The sequence below is a fragment of the Drosophila ficusphila genome, unplaced genomic scaffold (assembly GCF_018152265.1).
Source record: "Drosophila ficusphila isolate 14025-0441.05 unplaced genomic scaffold, ASM1815226v1 contig_198, whole genome shotgun sequence".
NCBI lineage: Eukaryota > Metazoa > Arthropoda > Insecta > Diptera > Drosophilidae > Drosophila > Drosophila ficusphila.
The window spans coordinates 11,990,954-12,008,670 of NW_025064092.1; the positions used below are offsets into that span (position 1 = coordinate 11,990,954).

At 48.4% G+C, this 17,717-nt stretch overlaps 1 protein-coding gene across 6 annotated transcripts in view; it reads left to right on the forward strand.

Moving 5' to 3' along the window:
- The window catches only part of LOC108097286 (sex peptide receptor), a 45,766-nt gene that overhangs the window by 20,499 nt on the left and 7,550 nt on the right, over positions 1-17,717 (forward strand). For 5 of the 6 annotated variants that reach the window (XM_017199494.1, XM_017199496.1, XM_017199495.1 and 2 more), the window contains one exon: positions 14,810-15,417. In XM_017199494.1, the coding sequence (XP_017054983.1) occupies positions 14,985-15,417 (433 nt within the window). In that variant the 5' untranslated portion in view covers positions 14,810-14,984. Of the gene's footprint in view, positions 1-1,569; positions 1,688-14,809; positions 15,418-17,717 lie in introns of those variants that run through there. The other variant, XM_017199499.1, reaches the window with a different exon arrangement.

Sequence of the window (17,717 nt, forward strand, 5' to 3'; positions counted from 1 at the left end):
TGCGCCACAATGACGCCATAAAGCACGAGGAGCACGAGGAGCACTCCGCCTGCTGATGGATTCCCAGCACGTTCTCTGCCCGGGAAGAGGGGATATATCCTGATCCTGATTCTGGCTGCCACCATTAGCAACTTTTTAATGCGCAACTTTTGTGTGCTGTAAATTTGGGCCACGAACTGTTGAGCATCAAAATGATTGGCAACCTCGGGACCAATGAAACTGCACTAATTTCAGCTGGCAATTGGCTCTCCCCGACTACACTGAGCACAAATGAGCAGTTAACACAGCTGCGTGGAATCAGCACTTGCTTCGAAGGCGCTTTCCCCGCCCAACATTATCCCACATCGATCCCATTTGTCTGGGACATAACTTTATCTGTATCTGTGAGATACTTTGCGATATCCCTGGTGGCAATGGAGAGTGCCCATATGACTGCGATTAATATCTCGGAGCGGGAAATGCTGAGCTCTGGACCGGATTCCCCCGCCCCACTTTCCCTATGATTTATAGCCGTAATTAAAATCTGTGGCTGCAGGCTGACTCGAGTAAGCCGCTAAGGCTTTTGTCAAAAGATATAAAGGCGAGCTTAAAGCGCTGGCCGAGTGAAATCCTTTTATGCCGGAATTTAATTAAGGCAAATCTCCCTAAACACACACACACACATTCGCTCATGTCCGCCGGGATTCCACGGGGGCTGCAGGAGCAGCCAGAGGAAAAGCGGAAAAGCGGAAAGGCGGAAAAGCCGTAGGGCGGAAAGGCGGAGCAATATGGTCCCCCTTTTCGGGGGACCTGCCAACAGTGCATATGTTGATGCGTCGCTATCTTCTCCACACAGTTGTGCAGGCTCAACTGTTGAGGACTCGCCGGAGCGACACGGCCAAAAAGAAGGCGTTGGCAAATAACAACAAACAGGCTGACAACTGGCACCCGACAGGCCAACACTGGAAAAAAAACTAGCAAGAATGCATGAGAGTGGGGGAAACCGTGTGGGCGAGATTCAAAGTCCAGTGCAGTATTGTATTTATTGTTCCCTGTAGGAATTAGTCTGTTCAGCAATTTCCTAAACTTTCTTTTAATCATGATTAGTGGGTGAAATATTTGTGGAGGGAAAGAACTCCGAGCTAGAGCCACTTTTGAACATTGGAATCAGAAGCAGCTGAAACCGCCAACGCGACTGCAATCCCCAACCGCAGTCACGTTCCACATGAAACCCAATGGAGATAACCGTGCATATCATCGACAGTAAATTGCTGGGAAGCGACTGCTTTACTGCCAATGGGTGTGTGCCACACCCGACCTGCACTTTTCAGCGTTCTAGTGCTGCTTCTCGCTTTTAGGGCGCACACCTCTGCGTATGAGTGATATTTATCGCTCGCTTTCTCGCCTCAAGTGGGATCTCGGAGGCGTTGAAAGGTGTAAATCAAGTGCCTGGCACTTTGCATTGACACTTTGGATTGCGGATTGTGATGGAGCGATGACTCAGGGAACGGAATTCGGAGCGGAGTCACACTTTAAATTAGTTCTGATTAGCCGGTCACATGGATTCTAATTGCGGGGGATTGGGATTGTGCAAATGTGCAGTCGAGCTTGAGCTCTCAACGGATAAGGAAACTAACTTGCCGAGCGGAAGGTTCGCAGTGAAAGAGCTGAGAGATCGGGAAGCCCCAAACACACAAAACTAACTCAGGTCAGCAACTACGACTTCACTGAATGTAATATTTTCTGGGCAACAATATAAGAGGTTATGAAGAGCAACCAAAAATCATTTTGTCCCAAAGGGGAAGCCATTCTCCGAAGTGATACTTGACCCAGCAGAAAGTGTGTAGCTCTGTGAAATTGGTTCCGTGTTTTATATTATTTCTCGTCGACTTGAGTGGCGTGCCCTCCTAACTTATATCTAATATATGGACGTAAACAGCCCGTCGACCCAAATGTCTAATTTGTATCTGCGATAAAAAGGTTTTCTGCCCTCAAACGACTTCACATCTTACTTTTGCGCCGTTAACAGCCGTCGGTAATTCCGTACTTCCACTAAATGAAATGACAACTGCCACTTAAATGCAAAGCACACCAACGGCACTTCGAGCCATAAAAATATTAATAAATTTTATTTAATTACCGGCAAGTAACTAAAAAATGAGATAGCTGCACTCGCCGGGATCTGCGATGTGATAAGATGGGATGGGATGGGATGGGAGATGGGACTTATGGAAGGGACTTATAAAGGGGCGGAATCTGGCGGGGGCGGGGGCGCCTCTAATTCAATTACCGTTAGCCCGGTCGTCTGCTAAGCTCCTCAATATAAAAACTCAATTTAATGGATGCCAAGTTTGCCGTACCTATACATATATATATACTGGTATATATAAATATACGCAAGTGGGTGCTGGGTTGTTGTGGGTCTTGAGGCCGAGTCTCTGGGTCCCTCGAAAGCCTGTCAACAACATTCAGCGGAGCGAAACGAGCGGCAGCAACTTGGAAGACTGCGAAGACTGGGAAGACTGCGAGGGCGGGCCACAACACCAACAACGTCATCTGCTGTTGTTGAATCGCAGCCAGCTTAGCCTGCCTCTGCAGCAGTGGCAAGTTGCAATCAAAGTTGCAGCGGCCGCAGAAGCAAAGCCCTTTAAAGAGTCGCCTCAGGTGCATGGCTGTTTGTTGCTCTTGGCCTTTGTTGGCGAGTCACTTCCCACTCGTATTTCTCAATATTCGGACTTAACAGCAACTTCATTCGAATAGGAAGTCAAGTAAATATTTTGGCAGTGAAACAGATGATGAGAGTTCGCTGTGATAAATCGAAAGTTCTGGCCAAAGAGACCCAAATGACCCAGCATGAATGGATGTATAGATAGATGTATGGATGTATGGATGTATGGATGTATGGATGCCCTCCCCTCCAATGAACCCCTCCGAGCTGGCCAAGTGAACCCTCGACGAAGTCAATTGAGCAAGAGTCGAAATCAGAGACAAAGACAAAGGCGTCCGCTGGACGAAACGGCATTTCCATACAAATTAACAGTTCATGGACCCAGTGGGCATTACTCTATATATAGTGCGTATATATTATATATAGTAGCATACATCTGCGCTCGAATAATTATGCCCACTTGGCGTCGCATCGATGCCGCAGCACTCGATGCCTTTGATGGCAATCGATGCCGATGCCGATGCCGGCGCTTCAATGAAGTGGAATCGCTCTGTGCGGGCGCATCATTCGGCGGAATTTGTCACGATTACCAAACTCGATATACGAGTACGCTCCTCCTCAGGCCGGCTTTTCCGCCTCGTCCGACGACCCCGAAAAGTGGAGGCGCAGGAAGAGGGGGACAGCCTGCAGAAAGGGACGGATAGAGGGAGGGGGAGGGGGAGGGGGAGCAGATTCGGGGCAGATACTGCCAAATGGCGTAATTGATTCACTTCGATTGATTTCGGTCAGCCACTGGGCCTCTGACTTTTCTCGCCTCCTCCTCCTCCTCCTTCTCTCCTTTTCCCTCCCGACTTTTCCGCTTTCCATCGCACAGCTTGCCACGTTGCCACGTACTTATGCGGCCTGCGACAAATGCTCATTACGAGGCATCAAACTAGTTGAGGAAAGTTCGATGATGTGTGGCGAATAAAGGCTGCTCCAGCAGCAGCCGAGAAACAGAGAGAGAAAACCCTCAGGAGCTTAGTGTGTCGAAGGTCCTACGTCTCGGAAAAGCCCCAAAACATTTCGGGATTCCTCGTTTCTTGGAGCCCCCTGAATTGCAATTCCCCATCTGGAAAGTTTGAACTCTCTTTATTGCCTTAATTATCCCCAATTACGTTTGAAATGCAAAGTACATTTTCCTCTCTCCTGAATATTAATCACTTCTATATTCTGATGTTCTGACGTTCTGATGTCCTGCGTTTTGTAGTTTCGGCCGCCGTGCATATTATTCTTATTATCGGGCGGTAAATACTCCCCCGGGAGAACTAACTTAGGATCTGTGTGTGCGATAAGGTTGTGCAGCTGTGGGGGGAAATAATGTCCCGATTCCCCTGTTGGCTAGAATTCATAAAACAGCGAATGGCTTCCCTCATCCGGGGTATGCTATACTATACTATACTATACTACTATAAACTTAATTAAGGAAGTAAATACTTTTGGAAATTACCCGCGTGCCACGAAAGCTTGTTTGGTGTGCTCCTAAAATAATCACTTTGGGAGGGTAATTATAAAACAGAATATTGTAGTACAGCCTCTTCGAAGGGTACTTGGCTTTCGGCCAGCCTGGCTTCCCCTCAGATTATTATTTCGGCCGTCTTCGGTTTCGAGTTCATATTTATGTGGCCACTGGGAGCTGTTTGCCGAGACTTAAGTGATTTCGCCCGCCACCAGGGAGGCGAAACTGTTGCCAAGTCCCGCTGCTCTTGGCCTTGGCCAGCTGTCTGGCGAGCTGTTCCTTTTGATTATTGTTATTATTATTCTCGTCAGTTTCAGGCGGTCCAGTCGGTCCAGGCAGTCGGTCCTGCCAGGTGACATGGAGACAGCACTGCGAGAAAAGCTGTGTCACTGCATGGCCAATCTTCGGAAGAGCAAGTGGAATAGTTAGATGGATTTCAGGGGTAAACCTCTCTGTGCTCCGATCTTCCTTTGATCTTTTTTCGGCGTGTAGGACAGCATTTAGTTCAATGGTCGCTGGCTGCCATTTTGATTCGCTTCTACTTGGCTGACATCTTTTTCATGTTTACTTTTGACTTAATTAGGGAGCGCCCTCCGCCCACGGGGCATGCCACCCCCTCAATCCCCGCAATCCCCACTCGACAGACTCGACAGACACGTGCCCCGGTCCGTAGTTCATTTCGCCCACAATTCGTGACAATATTCGGAGCTCCTCCCCGGGATTCCCCTCCTCGGCCCTCCTCGCCGGGAGTCTCCTTCGGTTCGGGCTTGTCTGCCGGCCACTGCGACTTATGAACTGAGCGGGAATAATAAATGAAGCGAACGCCTCGAGAGTGTTCGACTGTGAAATACGCTTTGCCAAATGCCAGGCGGCCCATGGAAATGGAAAATGGGAAATGGGAAATGGGAAATGGGTCTCGCCCTCGGACAGAAGTGAGCCATCCAAAATAATTGTACTTCCCGCTGGAAGGGGACTCCCGCGAGATGTATTTTTATCTCGGCGAGATCTTAATGAGATGGTGCTCTCGTTTCCAGCTCGACCCCGCAATCTAAACTCAGGCCTCGAGCGCTGTTTACCATAGTTAAGATGGCTCAGATGGTTCAGATGGTTCAGATGGTTCGGATGCACTCCAATCATCCATCCAGTTTTGAACAAGCTGAATGGCAAAGTGAAATGCCGTTCTTAATCACCCATTTTAGCCATTTGGTATTAGGAACTCCCACCTATTGGCCTTATCTGGCCAATAAAATCTCTTTGTTTTGAAAAGTTTCTCTGCGGATTCTGTATGCCAATTTGCAGGGGCAATTTATAGTAAAAGTTTCCTGCATATCCAACAGCTTGCACTGGATTTGGCTTCCGACTGTTTTGTATTCCGACTCGGAGGGGATTTCCCCTGCTTTCTCCTTTCTCCGCAACAATAACAGCGGGTCAGAGAGAGAGGGAGAGAGAGTGAGTGAGAGGGCTAGACAAATATCTTTGCATAATTAAATCCAATTGGGCGCACAGCTCGCAGCTTTGTTCGCTTTTCTCGGCCGAAAAGGAGACACGGGGCCAAGTCAATCAAAAGTTGGCCCACAGCTCAGCTGGAATAGAAGGAACCAACAGCCAAACGCCCAAACAGCCAACAAATACGAGCGCCAACGAAGGAAGACTAATTGGCAGCCGGCGAGCTGGGCATAAACTAATTAAATCAAATTGCATGGATATGCTCCGACTGCCGGGCATGCGAGTATACTATACTATATTTCCGGCGAGATCGTAAATCGCTTCGCACTCTGACCGCCCGCGGGCCCAGAAACACGTCGAGATACTCCCGATTATGTACAGTATATAGCGTAGTACGGCATATCTTTGTTTACCAATTGCGTCTCCTAAAATTGATTTACTAAGCCCATTGACGCAATTCAATTAGCAGCAATGGGGTGTTGCCACATTCTGGAGGGCAAGCGGCGAACCTGCGGAGCGAAAGTCCGTGCGCCACAGCTACACAGATATCAGTGAAAGCAGCAATAGCAGCTATAGTAGTAGTATCAGCAATAGTAGTTATATCAGCAATGGTGGCGGTGAAATATGCTCGGCCAAGATAACTCGGATAACTTGGAGCCGGGACACCTCATGGTCAGTTATTGCTGGCCACGAATCGCCGCCGGCGGTGTTTTCGTATTCCGCAAAACTCCATTTGTTTTGCATGTGCGCTCGACTGTTCGGGGAAAGCGGTTTTCCAGAGCGGGGAAAGCGGGGATAGCTGGCAACTCGAGCGGTTTGTGGCCGAGTAAAACATGCCAATGGCGAGCCATTGTTTCCCTGCATGGATCTCAAATGTGGCCGAAAGCGAGCTCAGGGATTTCCCATGCAGCGTGGAAAAGCAAAGCGGATGAGGGCATTCGACCAGAGCTTTTCCAAGAAGCGTTTAACAGGACTGGAGGGAAAATGCGAGTAATTTGGATTTTTAAACCCCCTTTTTTTGCTGCCTCTCTGCCAAGGCAGGTAATGCGAGTTAGTGACAGTAAGTAAGGGCTGTGGAAACAGGATACTCAAAGTTTTGCGAACTAAACCAGCAGTTGCCACATTTTTAAGCGTCCAGTTTCGCACTTCTGTTTGAGTTTGAGTTTGTTTCAGTTTGCTAGTTTAGTGCCCTTCCCCTGGGGTTGGCCAGCTATTTCCAACACGTCCATGCATTATTCGAGTTTTCAGTTGCATTTTGTGCGGTTGCCACAAAACATTTTTGCGGCGGAGCTTCGGCATTTGCTTATTGATTTTTACATGTGGTTCCGGATTCCTTCGGCTAAGTGAATTTTAATTGCTGCCGGCCGTTTTAATTGAGCCAAGGCCTGGGAAAATATTTAATTTGGCCATAAATCGGGCGATAAAAGGCCACAACGCCTGTCAAATGTGAGTGACGGACCGAAATTCCGAGAAATGTGTTTGCCCCTCTAATCTGCGCTGTCTGTTCGCCTGATGGACACTATTTGTTATTAAACATCGGGCTACGCACATAGAATACACAGAAATACACCCGAGCGAACTGATAAATCTCAGTCCATTAGGCTTGATGGTCGGCGATCAGTTTTTCAATTAGTGCTCAGATCCTTGGGCCAGTTTCCCTATTTCGCTATTTCGCTGTTGCGGCTGCCTAATTTCGCGTTAAATCGAACAGGTGACCAGGCGACCAGGTGACCGGCTAAACTGGCCACTATTTCGGTTCAGTTTGGCAGCCAAGTGGCTTTCCGGCACATTAAACCCTGTCTGGAGCTGCTCACCTCGCCTCTATATTTATTTTTATGTACTCGTTCTCGTATTTTTGGAGCCCCGAGTGGCCGCCAACAAAGCTGGAGATGCTGTGAACCATTTGGACTCCATGCCCTTTGTGCTTTTCTCCAAGAGCCAGGAGCCAGCAGCCAAGAGCGGATAACAAAGAGCTGAGTTTGCGAGGCGGTTACTTGGCAGCGGACTAAGCGGCCTCGATTCATAACTGAACTGAACTGGCAAGAGGCAAAAAGTTCGTAACAAGTTTGCGGGATTATTGCGAATTTCTGGCTCGGTCCTTGGTTCTGGGGCTTTGCCAACTTTCCACTTGTTATTTGCAGATTAATTGCGCGATCCTGTCATCGGGGGAAATATTAAAGAGAACCTCTATCTTTAGTGATGTACTCGAATATATCCCTATATCTGGTGGGGGATATAGAGTATGTTCCAGCGGGTGGAATTCCCACTGTTCTGTGCTCGTCAACTTTTAGTTTAATTCGCCAAGTTGGCAGCAAATTGTATTTTCCGTGTGCTTTAAATTTGTGTTTAACTTTGACACACATGTTTGCGGCTTGTGCGAATGCGATTGCGATGCTTCCACATACGAGTATACGAGTATTCAGCTGGCGGCTTGTTTGCCGTTTTTCACTGTTTTCCACCGCTTTCCCCGCTCGGCTTTCCCTTTTCCCCGCACTCGGTGCTCCCAACACTTTGGCCACTTTTCAATGGAGGCAGCCGAAAAGATTTTCCCGTTTCCTGCAGCGCATTCCCCCGCTCTTCCCCGCTTTCCCCCGCTTTTCCCGTCTGCCGTCTGCGGAGGTATGAAAAACTCGTACGTTCTCTACAAACATTTGGCAAATTGTTATAGAAAAGCCCGCACACATGGGAATACACAAGCGGATAAATTTGGCTGCGAAACCCGACTACAACATATGTTAACGACGCACTCGCCTGTGAGTGTCTGCTGGATGAGCTGCTCTTCCCCTTTAGCGGGGCCACCCTGTACTGGCAGATAAGCGAGGGGAGCGAAGGACTGAGGACTGAGGACTGAAGGTGTAATTAGGTTGAATTCCCCTTCAGATAAAGGCGAAATGTGTGGCTGAAAATCACAAAGGAGTATCGGTTCTAATATATTCTCGTACTCCAGCCATGCATAAACTCTTTGGATTATTATTAGTTTGCGCTTATTATCTCTTGTATGAAGGGAAAGCCAGCACACTTGTTTCGATTACTTCGAGAGCACGAATCCCATTGCTGTTCGTTATGCATTCGAGCACGTGACGCGACACTCGCACACTGCCTCGCAAAAGTATGTGGAAGACTTTAAACTGGTTCAGGCTGAATGGGAGTGTACACTCTAGCTTAAACCAGGAATCCTTTCTAGTCGAAGGGAAATGTCTTGATGAACTTAGTAAATGTGATGGAAGTTCCCGGAAAATTGTGTGCGAAATAAGTGCAGTAACTGAGCGATTTGCGCAGCTGGAAAACATCTTCCGAGAAGCTCATTAATGCGCTCTTCTCCTGCCTGAAAAGCCAACCCGCAGCGATTTGAATGATTCGTGTGTCAGCCGACTGGCATTCTGTTCCTATTTTATAGTTCTCATCAAGTTGCCGCACTCAGCATCCGAACTATCGTGAGCTATCTACCTAGATAGCATAAGCATTAGATAGAATCCTTTCGAGACCCAAAACCTTCCCAGTTTGAACCGTAAGACCCGCGACATTATTTACCTGCTTTCTCATTACTTGACGCCTTTACGAGCTTTTCACGGCGCCGCCATTGGGTTTTCCTGCCATTTGCATATTCGGCAGGTGGCAGCGGCGGAGCCAAGGCAACTCTAACGCTAACGGTAAAAGTAAAAGTAACAGTAACGCTAACGGTAACGCTAACGGTAACGGTAAGTGCTTAGTGCTCGGCTTTGGCCGGCTTTGCAATGTAAATGGGCGCCATTTGGAATAACGAACTGCATTTCACACGCACCGCCACCGAATAAATTCAGATGTGTAAATTGCGAGTTTGTTGAACCGTATTTCACTCGTGTTTGAACTTCATTTCCGGCGCGGAGGCGAGCGGATGCGGGCTGGCCGCCATTTTGCAGCTTAGCCAGTGGTATTTAAATTGAATTGACACTGAAAATGCTGCTGCAGAAGCTGCCCAGCTAAATAATTCAATTCGGTTTGAATGATTCACCCTTTCGGCGAAATGCAGCAGGAGCTGCAGTTTGTGTCCCTCGGGTCAACACTGCGGATGAGCAATGTGGAACGTGCAAGGAGCAGGTTGCTCATCCGCAGTGTTGCCGCAAGGCGGGCTAAATGGTCCGAAAGGGCAACTATTTGACAGCGTTTAACTGGTGAGGAGCACTACATCCAATATTATCAGAGATAATTCAAATAATCTCTGCACCGACTATCGCTCGAATACGAGTATATAGTACACATGAACAAGCTGTATCATGCAGCGTAATCTCACAGAAGTATTTCCCCGGGGACCGATCGTCCCAATGGAGCGCAGCTCCCGATTCGGAGTGGGACCTGCTCCTCCTGGAGCAAGCAGACGTCTAATCCCTTTTATGGGCTCCAGACACGCAAGGTGCCTCCAATCCCGCCGAGGAGGAGGCAAACTTCCGCGGCGCTGCTGCCAATTTGTGTGTGGCGGCTTATCACTTATCTAGGCGGCTTTTCCCGGGAAACTGGGGCGGGCCACACGCCCAGCTTGGCATTGCCCATTAAATTCGAGGGTGGCGGGTGGCTGGAAAGCCCCAGCGAAGCGTGCAGAGTGGCCGGCAAAAGTTTCGGCTGCAGGATCGCCGGCGGGAGATGGAAATCGAGGAGGGAGGAGGAAGTGGGAGGAGGGGGAGGGGTGCTGGAAAATCCAAGAGAGGAAGGAAATAGCTCCGTAGCCAGGGGGCAGCTATTGTTGCTGATGCCTCTTATTTTAATTCCCAAATCGAAAAAGTTTTGCACTGGCGATTACGGCAAGGAAAACTCTAAACGCTTTAAGCGTTTCGTGGAAAAGCCGTGGAAAGTCGGTGAAAAGCGGCGGGGAAAGCGTATGTGAACTACTAATTCAACATGTCTGCGAAGTTTCTTCTTGGCCGCTCGGCTTAATGTCGCTGCTTTATCTCATTTTGTTCGCCAGGGCAAAAAGGGGGGAAAAGCTGGAAAAGCAGAACTTCTTATCCCCAAACGATTACAAATGATTAAGTCCACAAGTTGGCGGGAAAACAACTGGAGTAGAAGTCGCATAAGGTGCAGTTTGTTTCTCTGTTTATTATTGGAGATGGCAGATACAAAGGCACTCGTTAAAAGTGCTCATAATATTTCAATGTGAAGCAATACACAATATCCACGCATCTGATTTTCGAGGTTTTCGGCATTTCTGGTTATTGTCTAGGGGAATTAGCCATGTGATCCTTGGCCTTTCCATGCATACGTGATTTTCCATAAGCCGCTGGCTGGGAAATTTATTCATTGCAACGGGGAGGAGCAACAAATTAAAAAGATGCCAGAGGAGATGGCGCCCCACCCACAAAGGGAAAACAAACATTTTGGAACAAGGGACAAGGGAGACGAGAATGCCGAGAGACCCCTAAACGGAAAATGGAAAATTACTTAAGCCATTGAAAGGCGCACAGCGACGACTCCCCCCCTTCCCCTCCCCCCTTCGCCTTGTCCTGGGGCAATGGCCATGCCCACTTTTCCCACGCCCCGATTCCCTCGCTCAGCCATTCGGGCCTTTGGGGGAATTTGTTTCTGTTCTCTGTTTTTGCCTGGCTAAAAAGTACAATTAAGTTCATCTGCCAAAGAACCACCCCGCCCACTTTCCACCGCCCGCCCCTCTCGATTTTGCCACGACATCGTTCTATTTGATCGACTTTTTTCGGTGTCATTGTTGTTGGCCCTGTGAAAACAAGTCCCTAAGCGGGGGCAGGCCGGCAAAGTGGGCGTGGACAGGCTGTGGAAAATGAAAAATGGTGCGAAAATGGAACAAACATCGATGCACTACTTTGGCTTGACCTTGCAGCCTGCACTGCGAATGGTTCTGGCATCTATATATCTATATATATCTATATATGTAGAATTATAGAAATTATAGAGTACTGCGAGTGGAAAGTATTTTCAGTTTGGGAACTATTCCTGCAGAAAGAGCGAGGACCCTTGGAGTCAGTGCTCGTAATCGATTACCAGTGGTAATGTGCTCGTCCATCGAGTGCTCGTCCATCCTGCCTGCTCCACACACCACATATTGGAAATTCATTTGGGCAGCAAAGGAAGTCCTTCCTTGGAGAGAGCGAGAGGGGGATAGTGAGCGAGGGGGACGGGGCGAGGGAGGCGGAAGCCGAGGCATTTTAATGGCAGTTTAGTTCTGCTAATCGCTTTATGATGATGACTCGCCTGTGCAAGAGTGTGGGTGAGAGCCTGCCGGTGGGTGTGCGTGTGTGGGTGTGTGTGTGTGTGTGCATCGGGAAAAACCCATAACCATTTAACCAGTGGATATATGGAAATATTCCCTCGATCCGGCTTGCAAACGTAGTTCCATTGACTCCCTGCATAAACTTAATATACGATCCCCCGAACGTGATTATTATTTACCGAATTATTCGAGCTAGCGCCCCTCTTTTCTCGCAGTGCCCTGAGAAGCGAGCACGTGCTGTTTGCAGGGGAGATTTGCATCTGCGTGCCCGTCCTTGCTGAAGTTTTCCATCGGCGTCTCCTTGGGCTTTCCTCGCTCACGTAGTAATAGATCAAGATGGCGGCTAATGTTTGTGTGAAAGGTGGGAAAAGGGAAAGGGAAGGGGAAGGGAGATGGGAAAAGGGAAAACTAGATGGGAAATAGATCAGAGCGTGTGTCAAAGAGGAGCCCGGGCTGAAGCTTAATTAGTGGGCTCCGGGAAATCGATGGCAACACCTAAGTTAATTAAGCGGCGCCGCATTCGCACCCAAATGAGTTTTCCTTGATGGAAACGCCCGCCGTTCGGCACGTTCGATAGTTACAGATAGTTGGAGATAGTTCTCCATAAGGGGAAGGAGTGAATGGAGTTGGGCAGAGATAGTTCCCATTGAAGGGAAGGAGTGAATGGAGTTAAGCAAACTGACTAATCTCGCAACCGTTTGGCCATCGATCTGGGCTACTTTGTTGCATGCTAAGGGAAGGGGGGATCCATTCGAAGACTCTCGGCATTATATTTCTCAGGGCGGACAGACACTGAATACAGAAGACGAGGCAAAGTGACGGATGGCTGACAGTCGGAATGGAATGGAGCACGGAATGGAGCGCATTTCCCGCCGGCTTTCCCTCGACTCGCGGCGGAGCGCTTTCCTTTGCAGGGCCAATTAAAGGACTCCGATGCCAGTTGAGGCTGATGAGGGACCCGAGTTATTTCCGCTGCGGTTTCGCGGCTGCAAGTGATGGGTTTTCGCTTTCGCAGTGAGTTTTCCGCGGGATTTTCCGCCGACTTCCCCTTCGCTTCACTTGGCCGCTTGAGACGGCGGCCCTGATTGCATTTTGCATGTTTCCGCGACATTCGATTTCGCGTTGATTGGCAGCCAACAATCAATGGCAAGTTGATTATTCCGTTTGGCTGTTTTCCGCTCCCAGCTCTCATCTCCCATCTCCCAGCGCCTTCCGATCCGATCCCCCTTTAATGGCCAGCAATCCGCGGCAAAATAGCCGGAAATAATCCAATAATGCATTCGATTGTTCAATTTGAATGCGGTACATTGTGCTCACATTACTGATGAGCCCGGCGATTAAGTCTAAAATAAATAAACTGCAGAGGCGGCAGTGTCCATAAACAAAATTGCTAAATCCGAACGGAGGCATTTGGCATTTGGCATTTAAATAATTTATTTTGAATTCATTAAATTTTAATTGGCATGAGCTCTAGTTTTAATTGTGTTATTTAGAGTGTTTTTTTCTGGGAATATCAAAAACAGAAAACAGAACAGCAATTGAGCCTATTTAAATCGAATTTGTCGAATTGCGGCGCTCCTTTTATGGATTCAATTTTTAATTCGATTCGTGAAGTTCTCTTTAATTTTGCCTATTTCCATTTCAGTTGCCACTTTCCCCGCTCTCCCCGCCTTTCCCGCTTTCCATCCTCGAAATGGCCCACTTAAATCGCATTAGGCATGTAGAACATGCTGCGACCAGAGAAATATGCCAATGAATGAGTTTTTCGGTCTCTCGGCCACATTCAATTTTCTTCTCGGAGACAACCACGACCCCTGACCCCCAACCCCTGACCCCGGGCCCGTTCTTCTTCTTGCGCTTATGTGGGTCAATGTGGCCATGACAAAGGAGAAGTGGAGAATGGCAAACGGCAAGCCGAAATATTGGGAAACTTCTCGGATTGGCAATGCGAAAATAAAACCATTAAAAAGGCAGCATAAACATGACATAAACATGCGGAATGCCCTGTAATAACTTGGCTCTGAGATCATGGCCAAACGGAGGACCAAGAGTTGTCATTTTCGACAAAGTTGCGGGGTGCTCGCAGGATGAAATAGTTGGCATTGCCGTCGTGACTGAAATTACAGAGGGGGAACCTTTGAAGAGAACAGGAAACCTGTGGAAACTGTTGAGCTGAAGCCCAGCTTCCCAAATGAACTCTGCCTAATTGAGTAAGCCGGTCCATGATTTATCAATCGCACAGCCAATCAGTGGAGAACACACAATTTATTCAACTCGGATTGCATTTCCCCAGGCACCGCAGGTCGAACAAAAAGCGAATCATGGCCGATTTGAACATGGCAGATAAACAAACAACCTCCGAACCTTTTAGCAAATCGAAATCGCTCAGGCAAATGAAAGTTGGCCCTTCGGTGGGCTATTCCCGGAGCGGAAGTGTTTTGGGGCCTTTGATGGCATATTTTTACAGTTTGCGGACAATGCGAAAAGTTTTCGCCTAACAAGTTGCCGCCGAGTTTCGTAGTTCGCAGTTCGGACAAACAAATCAACGTAACTTGGGCGGAACCAAGGGGCGAAACTTCGCAATTGTGCTTTAATGTGCTCCACTGCAGCAAGAGTAACCGAAAACTATGGAAATGTCCGTCTGTCTGGGAAAACAGCAAACAGCAAAGTGAGAGCCTTCGTCCCGATTTCAATTCAAGTGGCTTTACGCAGGCGAATTTGCTGGCACAAAGTTAAACTCGAGATGCGTACAAAGTAGTCTGGGTAAATACCAATGGTTTGTTTGCAGCAGAATGCCAAACGAGATTACCAAATGCAAATTGCGATTGTCTTGTCTTGGCATAAAGCAGACATTAAAGCCAAGGCTTCCAAGTCCCTTCTCCCGTCTTCTGGTTGTGGTTTCCTTGCATTCCCTGCATTTACTTACTTACTTACTTACCTACTAACTACCTGTATTTTACGCACTTCCATCAAATGTATTAATTCGACACGCCTTCTCTTGCAGGATGAACTGCTGAAGCTGCCTGAAGGAATCCGAATCCGAATCCGAATCCGAGCGGACGAACTCCATTAGCCGCGCATAGATCCCGGAAATGCGGCACCTGCCACGCGCCGCTGCCAACTGAGGAACTGAGGAGGAAACGAGGGGAATCCCCGAATCCGAATCTGAAGCACTCGCCATGGAGAACAGTACGGACCTGCTCTACCAGTACCGCCTCGCCCCCTCCGCCAGTCCGGAAATGCAAGTGCAGCTGCAAGTGCAAATGCAGATGGAAGTGGAAATGGGCGACCTGCGCCAGGGGGCAGTGCCTCATCTGCCTGGGAACGAGTCGCAGCTGCTGGGGATGGCGGAGTACGGGTTCGGGAACGGGAGCGAGAGCCTCGACTACCCCAACTACCAGCAGATGGCCGGGGGACCCGCCGCCTGTCGCCAGGTGGACAACAACGTCAGCTACTGGAACCTCACCTGCGACTCCCCGCTGGACTACGCGATGCCGCTCTACGGCTACTGCATGCCCTTCCTCATGATCATCACCATCATCTCCAACTCGCTCATCGTGCTCGTGCTGAGCAAGAAGAGCATGGCCACGCCCACCAACTTCGTGCTCATGGGTGAGTCTATCCAGTCTAAGTTAAGTAGTAGGTTAGTTTCATGGTTAATTGGTTGGCTGGTTAATTGGTTAGTTGGACGGAGAAGAATCCAATGCACTGCCTTGGGCATAGAATGCACTACCAGGCAGCAGGTCCTCTCCCTTCTCCCTTCTCTGCTCCACATGGGAGAATCTCTGGCTCCGAGGACGGGGATCCCCGCCCAGTTTGGCCTCCCCACTCAGACGCCGCCTCTCCTGATTATTATTTATTTTCATTCCTTGTCATTTCTTGCCGCCGCCTCGGCACGTCGCCCCTTTCGGCGCTTAATGTGCCACAATGTTAAATCAGGCAGAAGTTTTGTGAGATTTCAAATAGCTGGCGATGTGCGTGCTCCCCGGAGACCCCTTCCCCCCTTTCCTCCCTTCCTCATCCTCCTCATGATCCCTCTGTGGCTGCCCCACATCGCGTAATGCTGAGATATTCTAATAGCGTGTGTAATGCTAATGGCTCGCCGACTGCCGCGGCAAAAAGCGCTGCCTAGAGTGAAAATATTCCAGGGAAAGCCAGATAAACACTCCGTAATGTTGAGCTAGCTTGCCTTCAGTCGAGGCCACTGTTTTATTCTGTTCTCCAAAACTATACTTTGCTCGGCTGTAAGTTGTTTCTTGCCCAAATAACAGAAAAATTACCATTGAAAAATGTTTTTTTTGCTCAGAAAACCCAGTTTTTTTGCAATAACTCAGAAAGTAATCTTCCAAATGTGGAATGGCATACATCGTTGAATTCGTAATAAAATTCGGAATTCGATGGTATAAACACCCAAAAATCTTGAAATTTTGCCATTTTTCGCAAAAAATGACGATGTTACCCCTTACCAAAAATGCGAAAATTGGCCAAAAATCATTTTTTTTTTAAATCGTCCAATAAGTGATTGGGCTCGTTAACTGTGACCACAAGGTGCTCAAAACAGTGTTTGGATCCGCTGTAAGTCACCTTTTGGCCTTATAACAACCGAAAAACCACTAATAATATAGTGATTTCTACCAAGAATGTATATGGTTTCTGACTGAAATTATAATACCTTCTGCAAGGGTATAAAAATCGTCACAGCTTCTTTGTTGTTTAGCCAAGGGTGTATAAGGTATATTTGGCTAGGAAGTAGCTAGATTCGCATCTGCTCCGACCATTTTATAGTCTGTGTGCGCGCAATTTGCCGCTGATTTATGGAAGCTGCGAAACCGAAACCGAAACCGAAGCTGAGAATGAAACTAGGGCTGTAAGTGAGTGTAAGCGAAAGTGGCTTACACGAGGCCCGATCGGCGGGGAAGTCCTCGTGGAAATGCCATCGAAGCATCGAAGGCTTTGCCTATGAAAGCAGGGCCAAAGTCGCGTTTAAATCTTAAATTATTCCGTCCGCGCGCCTTGCCTGTCAATGGGTTAAGGGGGAGGGGTCAAATGGGTGGGGAGATGGGTGGGGAAGAGGCCACCGCCAAACACAGGGGTGTCAAGTGCAGGCCAAGGCTAATCGTGTTGGCTCAAATGACAGCGGACCAACGTGGAACGAACTCTGCCCTGCAGCGGTGCCCTTGCAACCGCAACAGAAACAGAGACAGAAACAGAAACAGAAACGTTTCGGAGTTCGTGGGTTCAGAGTGGATGGGTCACTGATGGAAATGCCACAACGTCAGAGGTTTGGTGGGTGCATCGATTGACAACGGAGAAGACTGACTGCACACATTAGAAATCCTATTCCAGTTCGAACCCAAGCTAACCAACATGGAACTGCAATACTAGAATGGCCCACTCGTTTCTCTCTCTGTAACCAGCGAAATGTGCAGACAGCGGCACAACCGCAGAGGTCCACTGTCCAAAGTGCAAAAGGTCAGGTCAACAGGGAGTGTCGTCAGTCAGTTAAACACATTGGCCGGGGAAAGGCGAACGGGGCAGAAGTCAATTGGCTGGAGGGGATGTGGGATACGGGATATGGGGGATTTGGCCCTGCTTCGGATACCTACTGATACTGATACCTACTTACCAGCAGCATGAGAAAGGCATTGGAAGCACAAATTAATGGTTTATCTAGTAATCAGTTTGTAGGCCGCCCACTTGGTGACTCGAGATTCAATTAATTGGAGGCCTTATTGTGTCCCACAAAGTACACTCCTTGAACAACAGCAGAGTCAACAGCCAATAGCCAACAGCCAATTTGACGCATTTGACATAGGAAAGTGTAAATAATTAATCAGCGAATCGATTATAACCCCGGAATCTGATTGCGGATGCGACCCAAAATCCAAAATTGTGCGGGCAGTCGGGCATCA